Source organism: Nasonia vitripennis (genome assembly GCF_009193385.2).
Source record: "Nasonia vitripennis strain AsymCx chromosome 2 unlocalized genomic scaffold, Nvit_psr_1.1 chr2_random0004, whole genome shotgun sequence".
Taxonomy (NCBI): domain Eukaryota; kingdom Metazoa; phylum Arthropoda; class Insecta; order Hymenoptera; family Pteromalidae; genus Nasonia; species Nasonia vitripennis.
In genome coordinates, this window is record NW_022279610.1 from 1,231,444 (window position 1) to 1,251,429 (window position 19,986).

The 19,986-nt window shown below is 36.5% G+C and overlaps 2 protein-coding genes across 6 annotated transcripts in view; both read right to left on the reverse strand.

Annotated features, from left to right (window-relative positions):
* LOC100678982 (sterile alpha and TIR motif-containing protein 1) overlaps nucleotides 1–6,615 on the reverse strand; it is a 275,936-nt gene extending 269,321 nt beyond the window's left edge. For 3 of the 5 annotated variants that reach the window (XM_031924055.2, XM_031924054.2, XM_031924053.2), the window contains exon 1: nucleotides 6,161–6,409. In XM_031924055.2, coding sequence (XP_031779915.1) covers nucleotides 6,161–6,178 — 18 coding nt within the window. In that variant the 5' untranslated portion in view covers nucleotides 6,179–6,409. Of the gene's footprint in view, nucleotides 1–5,608; nucleotides 5,843–6,160 lie in introns of all 5 variants that reach the window. The other 2 variants (XM_032601496.1, XM_031924052.2) reach the window with 2 other exon arrangements.
* Nucleotides 1–19,986, reverse strand: part of LOC107981889 — a 1,212,633-nt gene that overhangs the window by 1,164,232 nt on the left and 28,415 nt on the right. The window contains exons 3-4 of the mRNA XM_031924057.2: nucleotides 11,137–11,253; nucleotides 10,363–10,555 (exon numbers count right to left, since the gene is read on the reverse strand). The gene's annotated coding sequence lies outside the window, so the exon portion shown is untranslated. The remainder of the gene's footprint in view (nucleotides 1–10,362; nucleotides 10,556–11,136; nucleotides 11,254–19,986) is intronic.

Genomic DNA, 19,986 nt, shown 5'->3' on the forward strand with positions numbered 1-19,986 from the left:
GAATTAAACGTTCGATCGAATGTATAGCTAGTACTATAATAAATCACGCATAGCTAAGTAAGCGTAGTTGTAGTCTCAACTGAGCTTAGTACGTCTCCTAAGCTGCTTACTAGTTTTCTTTTGCTTTTACGAATATTCATGATGATATGCAATTTTTGGACGATTTTCTGTGGGACATAAATAGCTAGTCGGCAGCGAAAATAATTTCTTTGTCGAAATACAAGCGATCGGACATTTTTGCGTCTGAATAAATCTTGTATATAAATTCGAGATTCAAGTACTGTTGTGATAATTTTATTGAGTTGTTCGTTAACATCCGAGGTTGCGGTAAACACGGATCTTAAATACTTAGTAAATTAGGTGTTATTATTGTAACGAAGAGAATAGATTAGAGTATTCCAATTGTAAATATTATCAACACAATCGTGTGAAGCGGCAAATTTGATAGACAGCCGTATACAATAACAGAATAGTCCGATATAGCTCTATCTAATGCTATCTAGCGGTAAACAATAGTCAGCAAAATCGGAAGTTTCTTGCTATCAACAGACTGCTATTCATCGAATCATTGAAAATTTAGTTTTTGCGTTGTTGACAAATTTTTTGTGTACACATCCGTTTGGATATAAGGCTTAAATAAACAGATTTTAATTTGGAAAGTACTTTTTCGGAATTCGGTCGTGTTAGTATGGATAACTGCATGGCTGAGTAAATTGTAAATCATAATTGCAATGATAATTTAAAAATAATCTTTGTTGTTTTTTTTTAACAAGATCACATTGTCATATCTGATCAGCACAGCTGATTACTCAATAATCGAATAATTTGAGGACACGTACCTTAGAGTATTTTTGTTTATTTAGCCAGGCAGTGAAATTTTATCTAAATTATCGTACACAAACGCAGAGAAAAATTTTTTTTTCGTGATTCAGATGATTTAAATTGATAAAAATTGAATCGAAATAAAATAACCGAAAGAGTAGTTTTTTTCTGGTTCGCTAAATTCAGTCAAATTGACAGCTCACTGAAAAACTGGTAATTGGAAACTCAATTCTTTCTACATTATTATATTCTTCACCTTCGCGTATTAACTAAGTAATTACGGAAAATGAGTTTAAAATCTAGTAGGTCGTCACAAACAGGTGTAACATTATCACCAGATAGGGAAGAAGACTGGACTGATACAGACAGCGTACCATCAACGGAGATGATGTCTGAAGATTCGACGTCCGTTTCACCGGATAGATGTGTTTTAGGCGAGGGGATCCTCCGACTTAATTGCATCGTCCGATAGTAAAACACATCTGACAGCCTACAGAACTCGGTCGGATGCTCTGAGGGAGTTAATCTCAACTCAGGACGAGACGACACTGTCAAAATCTCTCGACTACCTTAATTTAAAAACAACAGGTTCCAGAGAGGAGAAAGTCCAGCGAGCAGTTTATTACCTCGCAGGCGATTATAGGCCAACGGACTTCACAGCTGTAACTATGTTGGACCATTCTTACGACGAAGGGAAATTTCGTCAAGCACGTCGTACGACGTACTTGAACGGTATCGCTCCGATGATTCAGAGAATCAGCGATCGACAGAGAATTAATACAAGAAACACATCCGATTCCTGTATACCGAGTCTTAGTCGTGCACAAGAATTACCACGCTTGGAGGAACCCGTGGAAGCTAAGGTTGGGAAGCAGAGGAAGTCATGCTAGAGTACCAACGAAACCATTACTGAATTCTTCTACACAAGGGTCGAAGGAAGAGTTGGATAATCCTTGCACCCCCAACCATCATAATTCATTTTGTGAAAATACAACAGTGGCAAATTCGCACAACAGGCTCAACTGTCATTGGGACGAACAACAATCTGTGAATACGTCCGACCTTACGAAGAAGTGTACTTCCATAGAGAACTTGTTTAACTTGAACTATGGCTCAGTTATGGACGTTCAAGAATCAGTGACAGCGTCCGACGGTTCAAAGAAGTCAACTTCTGAAATGAATCAGTCTAACTTGGCAGACGATTCATCACTTTCAGAACACAGGCTATTGTAAGGGCAATCCACGCTACAATGTAGTTGCCAAGCAGCCGGAAAAATATCGTGTTCTGGTACGCCATGTGAGAGCAGTGCAACGCTTGCGGTGCTCACACAGAAGATTGAGTTACTCACGGATTTAGTGAAGTCACTCATAAATTCGGGCGGGTGTTTAACCTGTAAGTCCCGGGACGACAAGAGTAACTGCACGAGGTCCAAGCGTGCTAAAAAGCGTCGTCGGAATAATTGTGACAAGGAATCGCGCGTCGTTGCTAAGATTAACAGCACGAGTGCAACTTCCCGTTCGGACAAACGGAAGGAAATTAGTCACAATGTTCACCAGCAGCAGGCTAGTTCTAGCAACAAATGTGACAATAAACGTCGACCGAAAGTTAGCCTCGATCGAGACAAACAGCATGCAAGTCGACAAGGTCACAATGGCTGCACTTCTGCAACTCTTCGCAGAAATCCTTCACCCGGAAGTAAGCTGGATCACAAGGTGAGACCCGCGTCAAGTGTCTCTGATACCAGTAGTGATGACACCAGTCGAAAATCTTGCTCACAGACGTGTGAACGAGAAAAATACATGCCAAATCGATCGTTTCGTAATGCGCGTGTGGAGAATGAACGTGCGAATCTAGGGATTCGGAAAGCACCGACTTCTCAACCTTTCAAATGGAGCTGTTGGAACTGTGATGTCGTAGGGCATCGCGCTCGCGTTTGTCCGGAGCCGCATATCCTCAAATGCCATAAATGCAAGCTGGCGGGATATAAGCGGACGAACTGCCCAAGGTATCTGCAGCACAGGGAGTTTTATTCATCGATGTCCGTTTGTGAGTCTTCGAGCTCTGGATTCAGGAGCTGTGGACCTATTTCACCTACGAAGCAACAAGCACAAAAACCACAGCACCGAGGCTGTAAAGAATACTTTGAATTCAAAGCCAAAACCCAGACATCAGCTGATACGCTCGACTCTAGGGCAACAGCGGAGACGAATGATGTCGCAGCAGAAAATGTTCTTTCTGCTAGCACGATTTTCGTGCGAGTCTAAAGTTATTAGACAAAAAGTTATTTACAACCAATTTCATCCAGCGGATGATAGTCGCATGTTATTGCGCTTAGATTGTTATCGCTTGTTCACGAAATTGGAACAGCTGGAGGAGGAAAGATCCTCTGATACGGAATTGGTTATACTGTACAGATAATCCGATCCGAGATGGCAGAATTTACGTCCGAGGAAGATTCACATCTGTTAAAACTCAGTCCAACATCTAGGCAAGCCACCCATCCGCTTTTAGGAAGTGGTTAGCCGGCCATGCCAACGACTCCACAACTGAAGAGAGAAGATCAAGGAAAATGCGTTTATTCCACTGTAACGATCATATAGCTCTCGAGCGCGAGACGTTTGAAAAATTAGTTGTAGGACTATTTTTAGAATAGCAATAGTATTCGAGCGACCGTAGCATGATGCGTGCGAACTAATGGTACTCAGGTTAGTAGTCTGCAAACGACGTGGAATAATACGGCAGGTTAGAGTAACCCAAAAATTAAAATCGCTGTACTTAAACTCGCTGGTGATACCAGATAGGCATCAGTACATTGTACCGAGGAAAATGCTTCTAAGCAGGGTTCTCGACAGTGGGGCACGAAAGTAAATTTTAAGGGACTCCACTCGAACCGCTAGCGTCCGTAATTATTATCAATACGTCCGCGAACTATGAGGAGGGTTACGACCAGTTTCGTACGTCAAATGCACATGGTTGTCGAGATACGAAAGGCATTTATTATTTTCATCGTTTTATAAAACCGTTCGAAGCTTCTCGTGAGTTAATCTAACCGTCGGACACAACAAATGGCAGATATTGTCGCAATTCTTTTCATGGTATGAAATTTATGTTAGACCGTTTAGGATGATGCATGTACTTCCGATTGAAAATTGACAAAAACCGTCCATACGTATTCGATCGAGTTAGTCATCCACCGACTGAATAATGAGAAACTTGCTTTGACAAATGTAAAACGGGTTATTTGTTCCAGAAGTTAATCTCTCCGTTCCTTTTTGTTTTGCGTTCGACGTTAGGCATAAGTCTGCCGACATTAGTCCGTGTACAAATTCGGTAATGGCCGTGAATGACGTTGTAACAAGCTATAGGAACCCAGAGAGAGAAAGGAGGTAACCCCTCTAACTTGATATACTTTTGTTTGATTCCATATTCTTTTCTTTTCTTATCATCTTTATTTCTTTTTGATTAAATAAAAATAGAATTGTCCTGGATCGCCCGGATAGACGTAGTGGATAAGAGCTGGTACACCTGACCGGCTACCCAGCGTCTGGGGGGGGGGGGGTGTTGTAACGGTTGCCAGTGCAATTAACGCACGTTGAGCACGTTACGACGTCTCTCCGGGACAGAATCAACATTATGTATAATACTTCTGTTGTTACAGCTACTAAAGGCACAGCATGGGAGAGAGTAAGAGAGACAGAGAGAGAATAAGAATCGAGAGAGATTTAAATTCAGCAACGTACAATGTTGCCACCTGCTCGCAAACTGCTGTCAAGAGTTGACAATAGTGTGTCAGAGGGCATAGGTAAATCTGTGCTCGCGCTAGCGAGCCATTCCGAGTCTGTCTTCGCTCCGCTCCGTTTCGCGAATACACTCTGCGATTGCGATTATTGTGTGCGAGGGTTGCGAGGTCAACCGAACCGAGGACAATCCGTCCGAGACCATCTTCGCGTGGGTCAGAACGGCCATGCCGGCCACGTATATCTGTAAGTACTAGTTCTTATCAACTCTCGCTTACTCGGGCGACTTTAAGCCTCCTCTCTCTCTCTCTCTCACCTCGACTACATGCTGGTAGCTGGCATGCGCCCGTCTGGCGCGCTTGTGTAAGCCAAGCACCAATAAACAGTTAGTCTAAGTTTTACAATAATCCGCGAGTGTTCATTGACTTTTACTCCTTTTGAATCCACGTCTTGAGTACTACTATCACCGCCGCGTGTTCATACGTCTTTACGTCCGTGCGCGGATAGATTATAGTCGGTAGAATCTAGTGCCTTCTGCACAGCCGACGGAAACGGTGAATAGTAGCATAAACAACAAACAACTTAAAATAATAATGACGGCCGAGCTACCGTCATAGCATCTTCAATAATAATTAATTTTTGTAGAACGTTTTTGAAATGGTTCAATTAGATTGTCGGATTGAAAAATTCCAATTAATCAAAAAGCACGATTTCAAAAATGTTTCATAAGAATTAACTATACTGCTGAATGTGAATGAATCTATTTAATACAACCAACATTTTATAACAGTAGTTATAACTACTAGTTTTAATACATGTATATTCGAATCAGGTTTTACTATTTAAATATTGTATTATTTAATTATAATAACAAACTTAATAAGCGTGTCTTAGAATTTTAAGTGTATATAATATATATATATATATATATATATATATATATATGTGTGTGTGTGTGTGTGTATATATATATACACACACACACTTTATTTCTAATCAACTACCAAAAAAAATCACATAAATATAAATATTTATCATTATTTTATACCTATATGTAAATTATGTGAAATGTTTCATGACCTGGTCACTTTTTGTGAACCATTCTTTATCAAAAAAGTGTACTTAATTTTGTTTTTTTTTTGTAGTAGGATTAATTAAATAATTATCATCCCAGAATGATTCACTAGTTCTGGTGACTTTTTACATAATTGCTCATTTTAGTGTTTTAATATAGTGTAGATATCTTTCTTGAATTCATTTTCAATTGACATGTAAGTAAATGCTGTAAAAGAAAAACGCATTCTAGAAAAATATAACATGTGTATGTGTATAAAATTAATTAACAATAAATTCTGTAGATAGAAATGTGAGAATATATATATATATATAACATTTGCGTATACAGCAGAGAAAACGCACAAGTTGGAAATTATATCATACATTATTGCTTTAATAAAATAGACATATATATTTATTCAAACGCTTAGCATATACATATGTATTTTTTTTATACTTCAGATACATAAATACTTCGTGACGCGTTATACTCAATTTGGCGTTAATTCACGATGCGTTTGTGATAATAAATCATGACCCATACCTTTGCATACATTTCCATATTTCACTTGCACTCTACACTTTACAAATCACTATTTGATGATAAAGCTTGATTGACAAAACCGGATATTTTCCTATTCGACAGGTCGAGGGGTGCACCGTCTAAATTTGTATCTCTTGGTTTGTCAAATTCTATATTTGCATAAGAATCGGTTATACTGCGCTTATGATCCATGGCAGAAGTAGAGCTGGGAACGCGCATTTTTTCCCATTTGAATTTCCTCATTTGAATAATAACTGTAATAAAAATGCTTCTGCTTAAAGGTCAGCTACGTTTTTACTCGTAATTGTTATGCAATTTATTGATAAAGAAGTAATGTCCTTTAATCTGAAACTTTCAAAATAGATTAATATTTAAAGGACCCCCCTGGGATTGCGCATTTCCAGACAATAATAAGTAACGCTTAAATTTAATATAGTAGATTCAAAAAAAAAAAAGATAAAAAAATTAAATAATAATAATATTTGAAGCGCCATCGCGCGCCCTATGGCCCCAAAAATAAAAGGAAAGGTTTCTCTTTACTTAAAAGATTATACAGAAATCTCCCTCCGCTTCATGAGGGACGCTGATACTCGGCCATCTGATATGGACTATGGAGGTTTTTCGGGTGGTCATGTATTAATGACATAAATATCATCCATATAGTCATTCTCATTGACTATTAATTCTACGTGCTGTACGGTTATTTTGATAGAACGGTGAGCTGTGTTGAAATAATATATGTATGAAGCATCGCTTCTGTTTGTGGCCAGAGAAGTTTTAAGTAAGTGCGAATCTTTGTCTTTTACTGATGCAGTCTTGAACAAGTTCAGAGTTGAAATATTCTTTTCTTTCTTTCTTTATTCAAATGGGAAAACATTATTTTGTATATGTACATATTCTTAAGAGGCATTTATGCTCTCGCTGTATTTGCTTATTATGTCGCAACCGACCAGACCCGCAACATCTGTGAGGAGGCTATCGAGGACAATATGAATGTCACAAATAATATCATCATTTGTCTTTATTTTCAATTTTTCCAACGTTGAGATTTTCGTATTTGATTTCCTTACTGCTATGTCTTCTTTAGTTATTAGTATATTCTGCTTGATTAAATCAACGTCTTCTGAGTATGGCTTGCTGATTTCTTATCGCCGCTATTGTCTTGGCTTTCGGTGTCGCCTGACTCGCTGTGTAGTTTTGGATTTTCCTTTACTTGAAACCTCTGTGAAATTTTTGGCTCGTCATCAGGTCTCATATCGCCTATATCGTATGAGTGTATTGTATTATTATTATAATTACTGGGATGTCTGTTGCTATTGTTACGTCTGTTGTTTAAATTATTATTATTGTTGTTGCGCTCATTATTGCTACGATTATTGTTCAATTGCATATCTTTTGTACGGCAGATATCAATCGTGTCGCCTATTCTGCCGCAAAAATTACAAAAACCCTTTTCTAACCTGCGTTTATCACACGCAGGTTGTAAATATCCCTTTGACCCACAATAGTTGCAAATGAAAAAAATGCCTCTCTTTCTTTTTTGTTCGTGTTTGCTAGTTTTACGGTGGTGAAATTTGAATGTGCAAGTGATGTTGCTTGATTTTCTGTATTTTGACTTTTGTTGATACGCGCACTTTGTTTACATTCGTACTCTATTGCGAGTCGAATGGCTTCATCTATCGACTTTGGATGACCGCTGCGCAGCTGATGATCAAGAGGTGGATGCAGTCCAAAAAGAAATCTGACAAGAAATCATGTGTATAATTATAGCTTAATAACCGCGCTGCAAAGCTGTCTGCAGCTCTGCCTGATAACTTGCTGGCCAATAATATAAAAATATATTTTTCGGAGTCAGGGCCAAAATTCGAACAGACTTGCCTGATCGACATGCAAAATATATTAAATTTTTCTAACGACCTATCAAAACTCGGTATCAGATTCAGGGCCTGTGAAAGGGTCAAACCTCTTGTGTGCTGATAATGGTCTGTGGATGCATTTAATGTAGTCTGTTTCAGGTTTATCGAATATTTTATGGGCATTTTATTTTGCCTTGTGTCAAGTGTGTAGTTCATATATTGCGTATTTTGCATGTTTGGATTTTCTTGCGTATTAAAAGGAATAAGTGCCATCCTGTTGCTAGAATTTTGCCGCGATTCGAAACCGCTGCCACTATTATATTGTGTATTTTGCATGTTAGATCCAGCATGTTCAAAATTACTGACGTTTTGTGTTAGAGTATTCGAGCTGTTAAATATTGCTTGAATTTGATGTAACTTTGAGGCATCTGATGTTGGGTTAAATGGCGATTAGATCTCGTAGTTAGACAGTGGTATGCTTTGGGTATAATGTCTTTGTGTGTCGTTTATGTATTGTGTATTTTACATGTTTGGCGATTTTATCGCGCTCAAAGTTTCTATAGGCGTGATGAATATTCGCTCGCGTTTAACAGTATTTGTGTGCGGCAGGAGGTTTGATGCAAAATTATCTTTTATATTTTAGTGCAAATGGTTCTGACTTTATTATCGGTTGCGGTGTCGGTGTGACTGACTGTGTATGATCTGGGTAAGCAGCTGCTACTAAGGACGGTCGAGACGTAGCCGTCCAATAGATAAATTCTGCCGCGTCTTGCGGATCTGAGCGCGATATTATTTTTTGAATTAGCAGATCTTGTTCGAGTATGAAATTCGCCGAGTCGAGGTCATTTAGAATATTATATCGATACGGAACCGTGCTTCTAGACAGTGATTTTTGTTTTTGTTAAAGTTAGAAATATCCAAAAAGGACATATTATAAATTTTTTATTGTTATTTTTTTATCCACACAAAGAATGTGCAATGAATTCGTGTATGTGTGAAGTATGTATTGCGTTCAAAAACGCGCGTGAATTGAATATTATTATTATTATTTTTTTTTTAATTCAGAGCGTTTTAATTGGTTATTTGCTAAGAATGCTATTTCTTTACTACTTGAATCATATTTACAAGAAAGCTTATCAATATTTTCATATACAGTTCTCAACTCTTCTAAGAGCTGGTCTTTCTGTTGCTTTTGCAATTTTTGCAAGAATGCTTTCTTTTCATTTTCCTAGCTATTGTTTTTATTCATGCAACGAGTTTCGCTGCTCATTGAATAAAATACACTTTCTTATAGTAGGAGTGATCTGTTGAAACAGATCGAGGGATAGGCCGCAATTAATTTGGCCCAGTAATGAAGACCGCTAAGACAGCAGACCTGGGAAAGGCCGTTACAAAGCAGACCGTTAGGTGGTGAGAGAAGACCGCTACAAAGCAAGTCGAGGAATAAGCCACTACTGAGCAGGCTCGAGGATAGGATAGTGTTGTTTTTGTTCTCAGCATACGTAAACCGCGTGCACATAGACCAAAATTTCTTCTTTCTTCTTTTTTTGTAGAAGACCGATTATTGTGGCATGCTCTTTATATTCGACTCCGAAATTCAATTATTCACATGCGCGATCCGATTTCCCGGGAGATAATGTTGTTGCAAAATTTAAAATTTAATGAAAGGTACTTACCATATTAATTCTGTCAGCATTAAAAGGTTCTATAGTTTCATTTTATTTATTGTTAGATCTTCCTTTCTTCTTGCCTTATTTGTTGTTTTGGTAATTATGGTCTCTCCTTTTGTTAGTATAGGTCTCCTTTCCTTTTTGCCTTGGTGTGGTATTTATGGCTTTACATTGATTCTTACTTGCTGTCCTTTTGGCCTCAGTGTATTATTTATAGGTTTATTTTATTCCGAGTTTCTCTTCTTTCCTTTTCCTCTTGTACACAAATTTCTTCAAACGTCTTTAACTACGATACCACAATGGATGCCAGCTGTTAGTGTTCTAGTCTAGGAAGCTGGTATGCACTCTTGTATTCAATTATATTGAAACTATTACTATTGTATTTAATTATACGATACTTCTTTTTTTGTTGTAAAAAACTTTTTTGATATACCTTTATCTACGGCACCACAAAGGCTGCCAGCTAGTACGTGGGATAGTTGGGTGATAGGGTGGACGTAGCGCCCAAGAGTCAAGACCAGAGACTTGATGAAAGGTACAAGAAGAAGACAATGCGTGCGGTTAAGTCTGGATTTATTCTATTAAGAGATAGATAGATAGAGAGAGAGAGAGAGAGAGAGAGAGAGAGAGAGAGAGAGAGAGAGAGAGAGAGAGAGAGAGAGAGAGGTGTGTCTACCTTAGTGGGTCTCGCGGAACTCGGGTGCGAGGAAGCGCTCAGGAAGAGCCCCTCCAGCCGACTGTCGTGAAATGCCCGCAATTGGACAATAAGCCTTGCGACTGCACATCAGTATACAGCTGTTATAAGGCGGGCGTGAGGTGTTATCCGCTCGGTTACCATACTGCGCTACACGCTATCTGGCGGATTTGTACTGAAACAAAACAAGTATCATCGCGTAGCGTTCAAACTATTTCAGGCGTAGGCTACCAACAATACAAAGAACTTCTGTACAATTTAATACAATGAAAGTTTTTTTATAGATTTTAAAACAGCGTGTCATAGAGCTTGACATTTCTTCATATGTTGGCCAAATTACATCTTTTTTTAAAAGTTTAACCAATAATTGAATCATGTAAAAGCAATTCTTAGCACAATGATGTCGAGACATCTCAAAAAGTAGAGTGAGACATCTAAATGACAAATTCAAATGCAGCTTACAAAGGCAAAATCTATTCTGCCCTTCACAGAGTTAGAAAATTAAAAACTCATGTTTTTACTTTCACGCATTTAACAGTTTTCGTTAGACTATACAATCATCTTTTCGTTACGTTGATTGAATACTACAACAAAAACAATGGGTTATAAGTAGACCAATAACACATTTTATGCATATAATTTTTGGAGCACAAAAATTTTAATTTTATTTGTAAAATGCATTAATTTGTATGCTTTAAGTATGCGTAGAAGTAAAACTTTCCTAATTATATTCATATTTACTTACTATTTACTTACTTCACTTAGTAAATAATCTGGACTTGAAAAATGTTTACTGCAGACGTATTCTTCCTACTTATGATTAGGTTACCCTTGTGTATCCATTCATTACGAATGTGTTCATGAACTGGCAGTCTGTGAAATGTTATTTCGTTGTTACTAGTATAATTAGCAGAATTGTTAACGCTACATTTATAAATTCTTTTTTTAAATTAATTTTCAACAAAAATAATTAATTATTCTGCAATGAATAATTAATTATTCTGCAATGAATAATTAATTATTCTGCATATACAACACTGCAAGCATTAAGTAATGCGTAGTTCGAACCATTGAAAAGCTATGTGATGATATTATTTTGCTTAACACATGCATGGAAAAGACCCGTTTCCATACATCTAAAGTGAATGCCAAGCTTCTCATTTCGAGCGTGCGGGAGGGAATGATATCCTCCCCATATTCAAAAATACTTTAACATTTTCAAAGACTTTCAAACGAAATATTCAATATTTTTCCATATTTTTATTGTAAATGTACCGCTCATTATCCAGTGATTTCCCTTCGTTTATATCATTTTTTTTTTTTATTATCTCACCGTATTATAAATGAATTTTGAAAGTTTCGCACGACTCAAAATGAAAAACTTCCCATTCACTCCTTATGTATAAAAACGAGTCTTTATATGCACTTGTCAAAAAAAGTACAGAGGGCAATTTCTACTTGCGTCTCAAATCTCACCCTCATTAGAAATAGTCCCCCCCCCCCCTCTAGTTGCACAATATACTATTATTTCGCTGCAAATCCACCAGGTGGCACCACCCATCGCGTAACACCTCGAATACGCTTGGAGAGCTAGTGAGAGAAGCTATGCTCACACGTACGCAGATTTAAGCTTGTGTGTGTGTGATCGATGCAGCGACAGGTGTGCGGGAACTTTTATTGATGTATATGCAACATCAGCTACGGGGTTATTCGCTAACTCGAGCCGCCGGAAGCATTGCGAGACTCGGGGGCTCATTTGCACCGCGAGCCAGAAACGCTTCTATTCTACTACTCAAACCCCAAAGATGTAACTACAAACATCCAACTTTCTGGCAAGGTCGCGTGTTAAGTCATCACTTCCTATCTAAGATGCTACCATAGTAGTCAACGAGGACGATATTTACTATAAAGGTTTTAATAATGTGCAAGTTTAATAAGTGAATGCATTTACACCATAAGTGTCCGATTGCAAAGTGAATCAGTGTAATAATTTATGTGTAACATAATCCTCGAATAACAAATAACCCCCTCACCCTTTACTTATAACTGGCCGGAGGTATGGAACATTGCTGCCTAAGCTCGATGCGTGTAGTTACTTTTTCTTAACAAAGGTATGACCAATTCGCAAAGCTCTGGAATGAGTAACAAACACTTACCAGTACAACACAAATCTAACAAGCCCTCGTTACGCTGGAGAAGTGACCTGCAAATAATATTTGCTAGGTCTCCTGGAAGTGTTTGAATATGTCTGATACTATCCTTACCAGATAGAGCGCATTAGTCGATAAAAATTATTCGTGCACGTTTATTATACTTCTTTACTCGCATAATAAACTAACATTTAAACATCGGTAAAAGCAAAACGCTTTGCTTTTCACATAAGGCACTTGCTGATATTTAAAGGATCGCTGATGAACACACATACATGCACACACATAGACATACATACACACACAGAAAGTATGCAGATATTCAAATATTATTGATAAATTCATTAAAATGTAATAGGGTAGGACTTAAAGATGAGAGGAGACATCGTCTTTTTTTCCTGTTCTGATTACCGGTTGTGTTACCCGATAGTATTTACAATATACTGACCATGATTTATAGGAGAAATTCGTATTCTTTTGAAACAGATCAAATTTTTAGATTCGTGAATTGCATAATCTTAATAAAACTACACAGTTTCATTCAAATACTTTTATTGGTCTGCAGCAGCAAAAAATGATGTTAAATTTTAATGACAATCGATTTGTGGATAAAAGATTTTAGGGATTGTAATGATAATAACATATAAAAGTTATATATTAATGATACGATTAAAAACTAATGATCAACGAAACTTTTTTCGCAAAACAGACTAAACTATTACTGATAAATGTTGCACTACAGGATAATACTCATTTAACATAGTAGGTCAGTATTTATTTGTTTCTGTTCCTTTTTGCGTGTAACGGACCTAATCCGTCACGACAGGGTCCGTATCCTCTAAGCTGAATGTCGTTTGTCGTCTGTCGTTATCGCTGTCTATAATTTTGTGTTGTCTGTCGCAAGTGATTTGTCGCTCTGGCATGCCCACAAATTTTATGCGGCTATCGAGAGAAGATTGAGGCAAACGCCATAGAACTGCGACGGTCATGATTTGGTAATAAAACCGTTTCGACTGCAGAGTGGGAGAGTGAAGTACATCAGACGGCGCGTATGAAATTTCAAAAAGCATCTTATATAACCTCTATAAGTAATATCAGTATAGCCACATAAAATTTGTGGGCATGCCAGAGCGACAAATCATACGCGACAAACGACACAAAATTATCATTTCGGGAGAATGCTTTAATTTAGGTAGGACAAATATAAGTTTAGAGGGACTATATTTATGTAGTTTATGATTCGGATCGTTCGTCCAATTTTAATATTGAAGTTTACAATTCATATTTAGTTAGTACTTTATACTTTAGTTTGTTTCGACTTTTCAATTCTAAATTGTAAATTATGTTGCATATATTGTTAGTGCACAATAATATTGTTTAATAGTTATTATTTTTCTCTATTTATTAGTGATGTATGTGCGTGTATGTATATAATTTGCTAAATTGCACAAGTGTTTCATGTATGCATATCCTGCCTTTAATAAAGTATTTCAATAGAATTATTAGATAAGTGATTTATTATAAATTAAAAACAAAAATTATTGTTTAAAAGTTTTACTATAACGCACTTACTTTGTGGAATTTATTTTATTGTTACAGGTTCTTTAATGTTTATGATATTTGTAGCAGATGAATTTATCAGCCTCTTGACTAGTAGAGTATATTTATCTAATTTATTGAAATTATTATGTATTCTTGTATATAAATGATTTTGTAGCCTTTTATTGCAAAGGATAATTTCATTGATTTATTTCATTATAATAAAAAATTGCATAAAAATATGTTTATGGTAAAAATTTTGATTAAAATATTGTTTTCATTATAATTTTTATTATTATTATGATTAATTTTACAATGCAATAATGATTGTTATTTATAATTGTTATAATCTGCTATGTATAATATATTTACAATTTAATCAATGTATACAATGCATAAATAATAATTTAGTAAAAGTACCTTGTTCAATATTTGTTTAAGAAGATGATTCTGTGATGCAGTAACCATATATCATTAATAAATGATATAAATTTGTATTTTTTATAATTATGAGGCATAGTGTTACGGTTTAATGCAAGCAAGATTCAAGTTTTATCATTTTATACTTTGTGTTTGTATGTGGTATATATATATATATATATATATATATATATATATATATATATATATATATATATATATATATATATATATATATATATATATATATATATATATATATATATATATATATATATATATATATATATATATATATAAACCACCGATCGTAAAGCTCACGAGCAAAAAGTTAGAGAGGAGGAAAGCACGTGTCTATGCGGATAATGAGCTGATGAAGCTGATGTTACGTTGATTAAAGCGAGTAATGTCATTAATAAGACGATAATTGATAACAATACGTAATTGCCATTAACGGAGTTACGCCGGTCGAATGCTTTAATTTAGGTAGGACAAATATAAGTTTAGAGGGACTAGAGTGCGACGTGCACGTGGTTCCCGATGAATTTCCCGTTGATACAGATGGAATCTTAGGATGGGATATGATTACAAAATACGGCGGAAAGGTCAACGCTGCGGACAGATGTATAGAATTTATTAAGATTTATTATACCTGCACGTACGAGACAAGTGCTTTAGGCAAGAGCAAGCGATAGATCAAAGCAATTAGGATTTGCTCATTTACAAAATTTAGGAGAAGGGTTATACTTTGGAAATTTTACCAGGAAAATATACCCTACATGCCACAAATTATCCAACTCACGAGAAACATCTGAGCCGATTCTCAGTCAGGCGGACTCGAACAGGATCTTGGGGAAACTCTGCAAGGAAGAAAATATGAGACTTGGAGTTCATGCCGCAAGTACACTGCAAACTCGGGGAACGAATTACAACGACGACCCTAAAAGGCCCGTACGGAAGCAGACCCTTAACAGAAGTCCGCCAAAATTTCACAGAAACGACATGGAAATCAGTGAAGACAGCAACAGTAGCTTAGGTAGTGACACCGAAGATAAACCTTTAAGAACCGGTCAAGTAGAACGGGAACAAGAAGTAGAAATATCACGCAACCTCATCGAGAAAGAACCTTTACGGAATTACCACGACTTATCATAACCACTAACGCCGAGGTTGACACTTAGCAGTAAAAACAGTCATGAAGCATCAAGGCCAATCCTCCAGAAAACGAACAGTGAGCCGTATAACGTAGGCCCCGGTAACAAACCGACGAGCGCAGAATCACCGATAGCAAACCTCCGACAGACATTGTTCGGCAAGGAGATAAATTTCGAACTCGCCTCACCGTAGACGTAGAGGGGATAAGTAAACGAGATACGTCAGGAGTTCTCATTAAAATATGGAAAAGCGGAGCGCAAAGTAGTAACGAGATATCCGACGAAAAGAGGGTCAATAAAAGAAATCCAAGCGCAGAAACACCATACCAAAGTATAGACTCTCTACAGCCGATTCTTACCACACATATTCCCTTAGCTCCACACGACAGCCATCCTAGCACTCTAAAACAAACTCTTTCAATCTACAGACCAAGGAAAGAATTTTATCACATCACATCTCAAATAGATTTTCCTGAGAGCAGTGCTTCAGAAGCATCCAGAGAAGACATCGACCTACGCCTTCATAATATGAGCAAACACGATAATACTAGTCCCATGAAGGGAGGAAGCCGCCACAAGTCCGTAGAGCCAATGGAGGACTCGTTTAACGATCAACCGGCAACCAATGGGACGGCAGCAACTATGGGCACGACACCCAGGGCTCAGCCTACCCCGACAATATACACGGGAACAGATGTGGATGCGATGACCCAACGGTATTGCGTGTACTCACAGCATGAAGATTGTGCGGAACCATCCAAACGGTTAACGCACGATAAAAACATACCTATGGAGCCATCAGGAAACTGCCTGTTCAACTCGATAACAAAAATCTTAAATCTACAAATGACACCGAGTCAACTGAAATACAAACTCTTGTGCAGCCCGCATGTGGAAACCTGTGGTGATGCAGAAGAGGCACGCCGCACAGTGGGAGAAAATGGACAAAATTCGAGCCACGCGTCATTTTTAATCGTAGAGCCATGATTTTTTTTAAACTCTTTAAAAAAGCATCAAGTTTAAGCTACAGGTGCGGAAAATATTGTATCACCTTCCCCTAAACCCATGCGACCTCTAGAAGCCACCCCTACCAAACCACAAGCAGTCTAACTCATCAATCCCAGGGAACAGCGAGTTAAATTGCTTTATTTTTTCTTAAAATAATTAAGCCACACACCATAAGCCAGCTAATAACCTGAATACCTCCCCCTAACGGGCTTAACCCCTAGAAACCACCCCTACCAAACCCCAAGCAGGCTAACTAGCCTAACCCTGGGAACAGAAAGTTAAATCGCTTTATTTTTTCTAAAAATAATAAAAACCCACTCCACAGGCCAGACCGGAAACACGCAGAATCGTATAACCACGTAATTCAAGACATTACAAGTAAATTAGTCACATTATTTGTTAGCTGTAATTGATGAATGAACTGCTGTTAGTCATCTGCGTTGAAACAGATTTAAGCCCCTTTACCACGTCAAGGTTGCAGTCTTCAAAGAGGTTTTTTTGTTGTTTTTTTGTTTTTGTTTTTAATATTTTTAGTTTGTTTTTATATCTGTAATGTTTTATAAGTTTTACATAGCAAACATTTATTGAGGATTAGAATTACTGAATTATCATTTCATCAGAAATGTTTGACCTTGTGAAGTTAATTCTTTAGATTTTTTTATTCAACATCTCGCAAGCTGCTCATGACTGGATCTGATAAAACTAAGCAATAATGAATTATATCTTCATTCGTCTTTCTTCTTTCATACATTCTGCTATGTCGTACTCGAGCATGGCGAAATATTTTCTTGTTGGATTCCTGGGCTTCTTCTGAAAAATACCCAATAGGTCCATCAAATGTCCTCATAATGTCACATCCATGTATTAGCACTTTATGCACAGAAGGTGGCATCTTATACCACGGGTAAATTTTTTTAGCAGTTTCCAAGCAATATTTTTTGAATGCGTTTAAATTAACTTCTTTTGTGCAAGATATAATTTGTAGAATTACATGCATTCTAATTAATAACTCTTCGTCTACGCCGATAATTTGAGATACTGCTTTAGATTTGGCAAAAAAAGAACGTGCCACATTTCCTGTGTTAGTTGTTCCAGAACCTTGCTTGACTACATATACCGTTAAACCAAGTTTCCTCTTTAAAGGCTGCTGAACTAACGATTTTCTCTCTTTTTTCAAATCTTTATCTGAACCTCTTGCTGATCCTTTCTCAAAATCTAGATTGTAAGAAATATGTAAAATATATTCCATGGATCCAATCCAGGTGTGTAAGATAGGACATCCCCATTGGTAAAACTCTGTATTGCCCTGAAGTTTTAAGACAAAATTCATATAATTAATATCTTTAGGACTAACTCCACAAATGTTGCAGCGAGAAGAAGCCTTTTGTTTAGTTAAAACATTGCATACTTTGCCATCTATCATGGTACATTTTATGTCAAATGCTACGTCAAATGCCATCTCCATACATTCAAAGTTATAATTTTTTATTTTCTTTAGCAATACTGAAATATTTTCGTAATGTTTCTCGGTTACTTTATCGCTTTCTTTAAGAAATTTGAAATTTATTGGACGACAATAAAACACGGGTGAAGGTTTTTTGTTAACCCATAAAATTTCGTTTTTTGTAGTCCTTAGCTGCAGAGGTACAAAATTACAAATAAATACAGATGCGTCAGTGGCTGTAGTTTGATAAACAGAATTATCATCGCTTGATTCAAGGTCGGTGGAGTCGACATCACCAAAATTCCATTTTTGTCTTGTCGTCTGTTGTACTGAAGCTCCATCCATTCCCCACTTGCCCACAAATTATTTATTATTTATTATTACCAGAAGAAATTTACAAGGTATGTATTTCATACCTGGAAACCTGCAGAGGTAAATAAAATTACCTGTTCGCAGTCTGGTTACAAAGGAAAAAGAAAAATACAAACAAAACTTAAAATTAAAACTTAAAACTAAGATATATACATTTGGCATTAGCTTCTAATAACAAATTTGTGTATTGCATACAGAAACAATTTTTTTCTTTTATTATTTTTCTAACAGTTGTATCGTATCCAGTCTTTTATGATTTTCTTTTGAGGTTATTTATTTATATTTAATACTTTTAGTCGATTAGGAAGCTCATTATATACATTAATTGCTTTCATATAGCTGTTCTTATTGCTGATTCTCTTATTTGTTTTTGGTATAATAATACTTCTATTCCTAGTAACACTATTTGATGCTAAGAATTTTTCTTTGAGATCATAGTAGTGTAGTTTAAGAGCTTCGAAAGCAAACAGTTGTCCTATATTTAATGGATTGTCTTGTAACAAAAAGTTATTTTTATTGATGATTTTTAAAATTTTGTTTTGTAATTTTTGAACTTGGTCTCGGCTATTCCTATATGCACCGCCCCAAGCAATGATGCCATAAGTTATAATACTATGAAAAGAAGCGTAGTAAATCATTCTGAGAGTCTCTATGGGCATTGATTTAGAGATTTTATAAAAAATATAGACTAGGTATTTAGTTTTTCCAACTATATATTGCATGTGGTTATCCCACTTTAGATTACTATCAAAGACAACTCCTAAATATTTAAAGTTCTCCACCCTAGTTATACTTTTATCAAGAATTTTAACATTTATCTGAACTGGTACGCTTCCAATATTACTTCCAAAATTCATGCACACTGTTTTCCTACATTTAAGGACAACTTGTTTACTGCCAGCCACTCGGCAATTACACTTAAGAAATTGTTCATGTTTACTTGAGCTTCTATCCAGTCTTTACCTGTAGCTATAATAGCAGTATCATCTGCATAAGAAATTATGGACTCGGGGGGAATCTCCTTTAAAACATCATTAATATACAGGATAAATAGTAACGGTCCTAATATCGTTCCTTGCGGGACTCCTGTGTTAACTAAAGTTCTATCACTTTCATTACCGTCTATTTTGACTACTTGATATCTGTCATTTAGATAGCTGGAAAGGAGATCCAACGCTTGACCCCTGATTCCAATACGATATAATTTGGCCAGTAGTATACTGTGGTCAACAGTATCAAAAGCCTTCGCCAGGTCAAGAAAGGTTATTATCGTAGGCTTACTCTTATCGATATTATTATATAATACATTGGTTAGGTAGTTCAGAGCATCCTTCGTACCAATTCCTCTCATAAAACCAAATTATTGCTTAGAAATTATATTACTCTTTTCAACAAAATCATTTATTCTATTATACATAATTCGCTCAAGAATTTTTGCAACATTAGATACAAGAGAGATAGGTCGATAATTCGTGATCTTATGTTTTTCGCCTAATTTATAAATCGGCACTACTTCAGC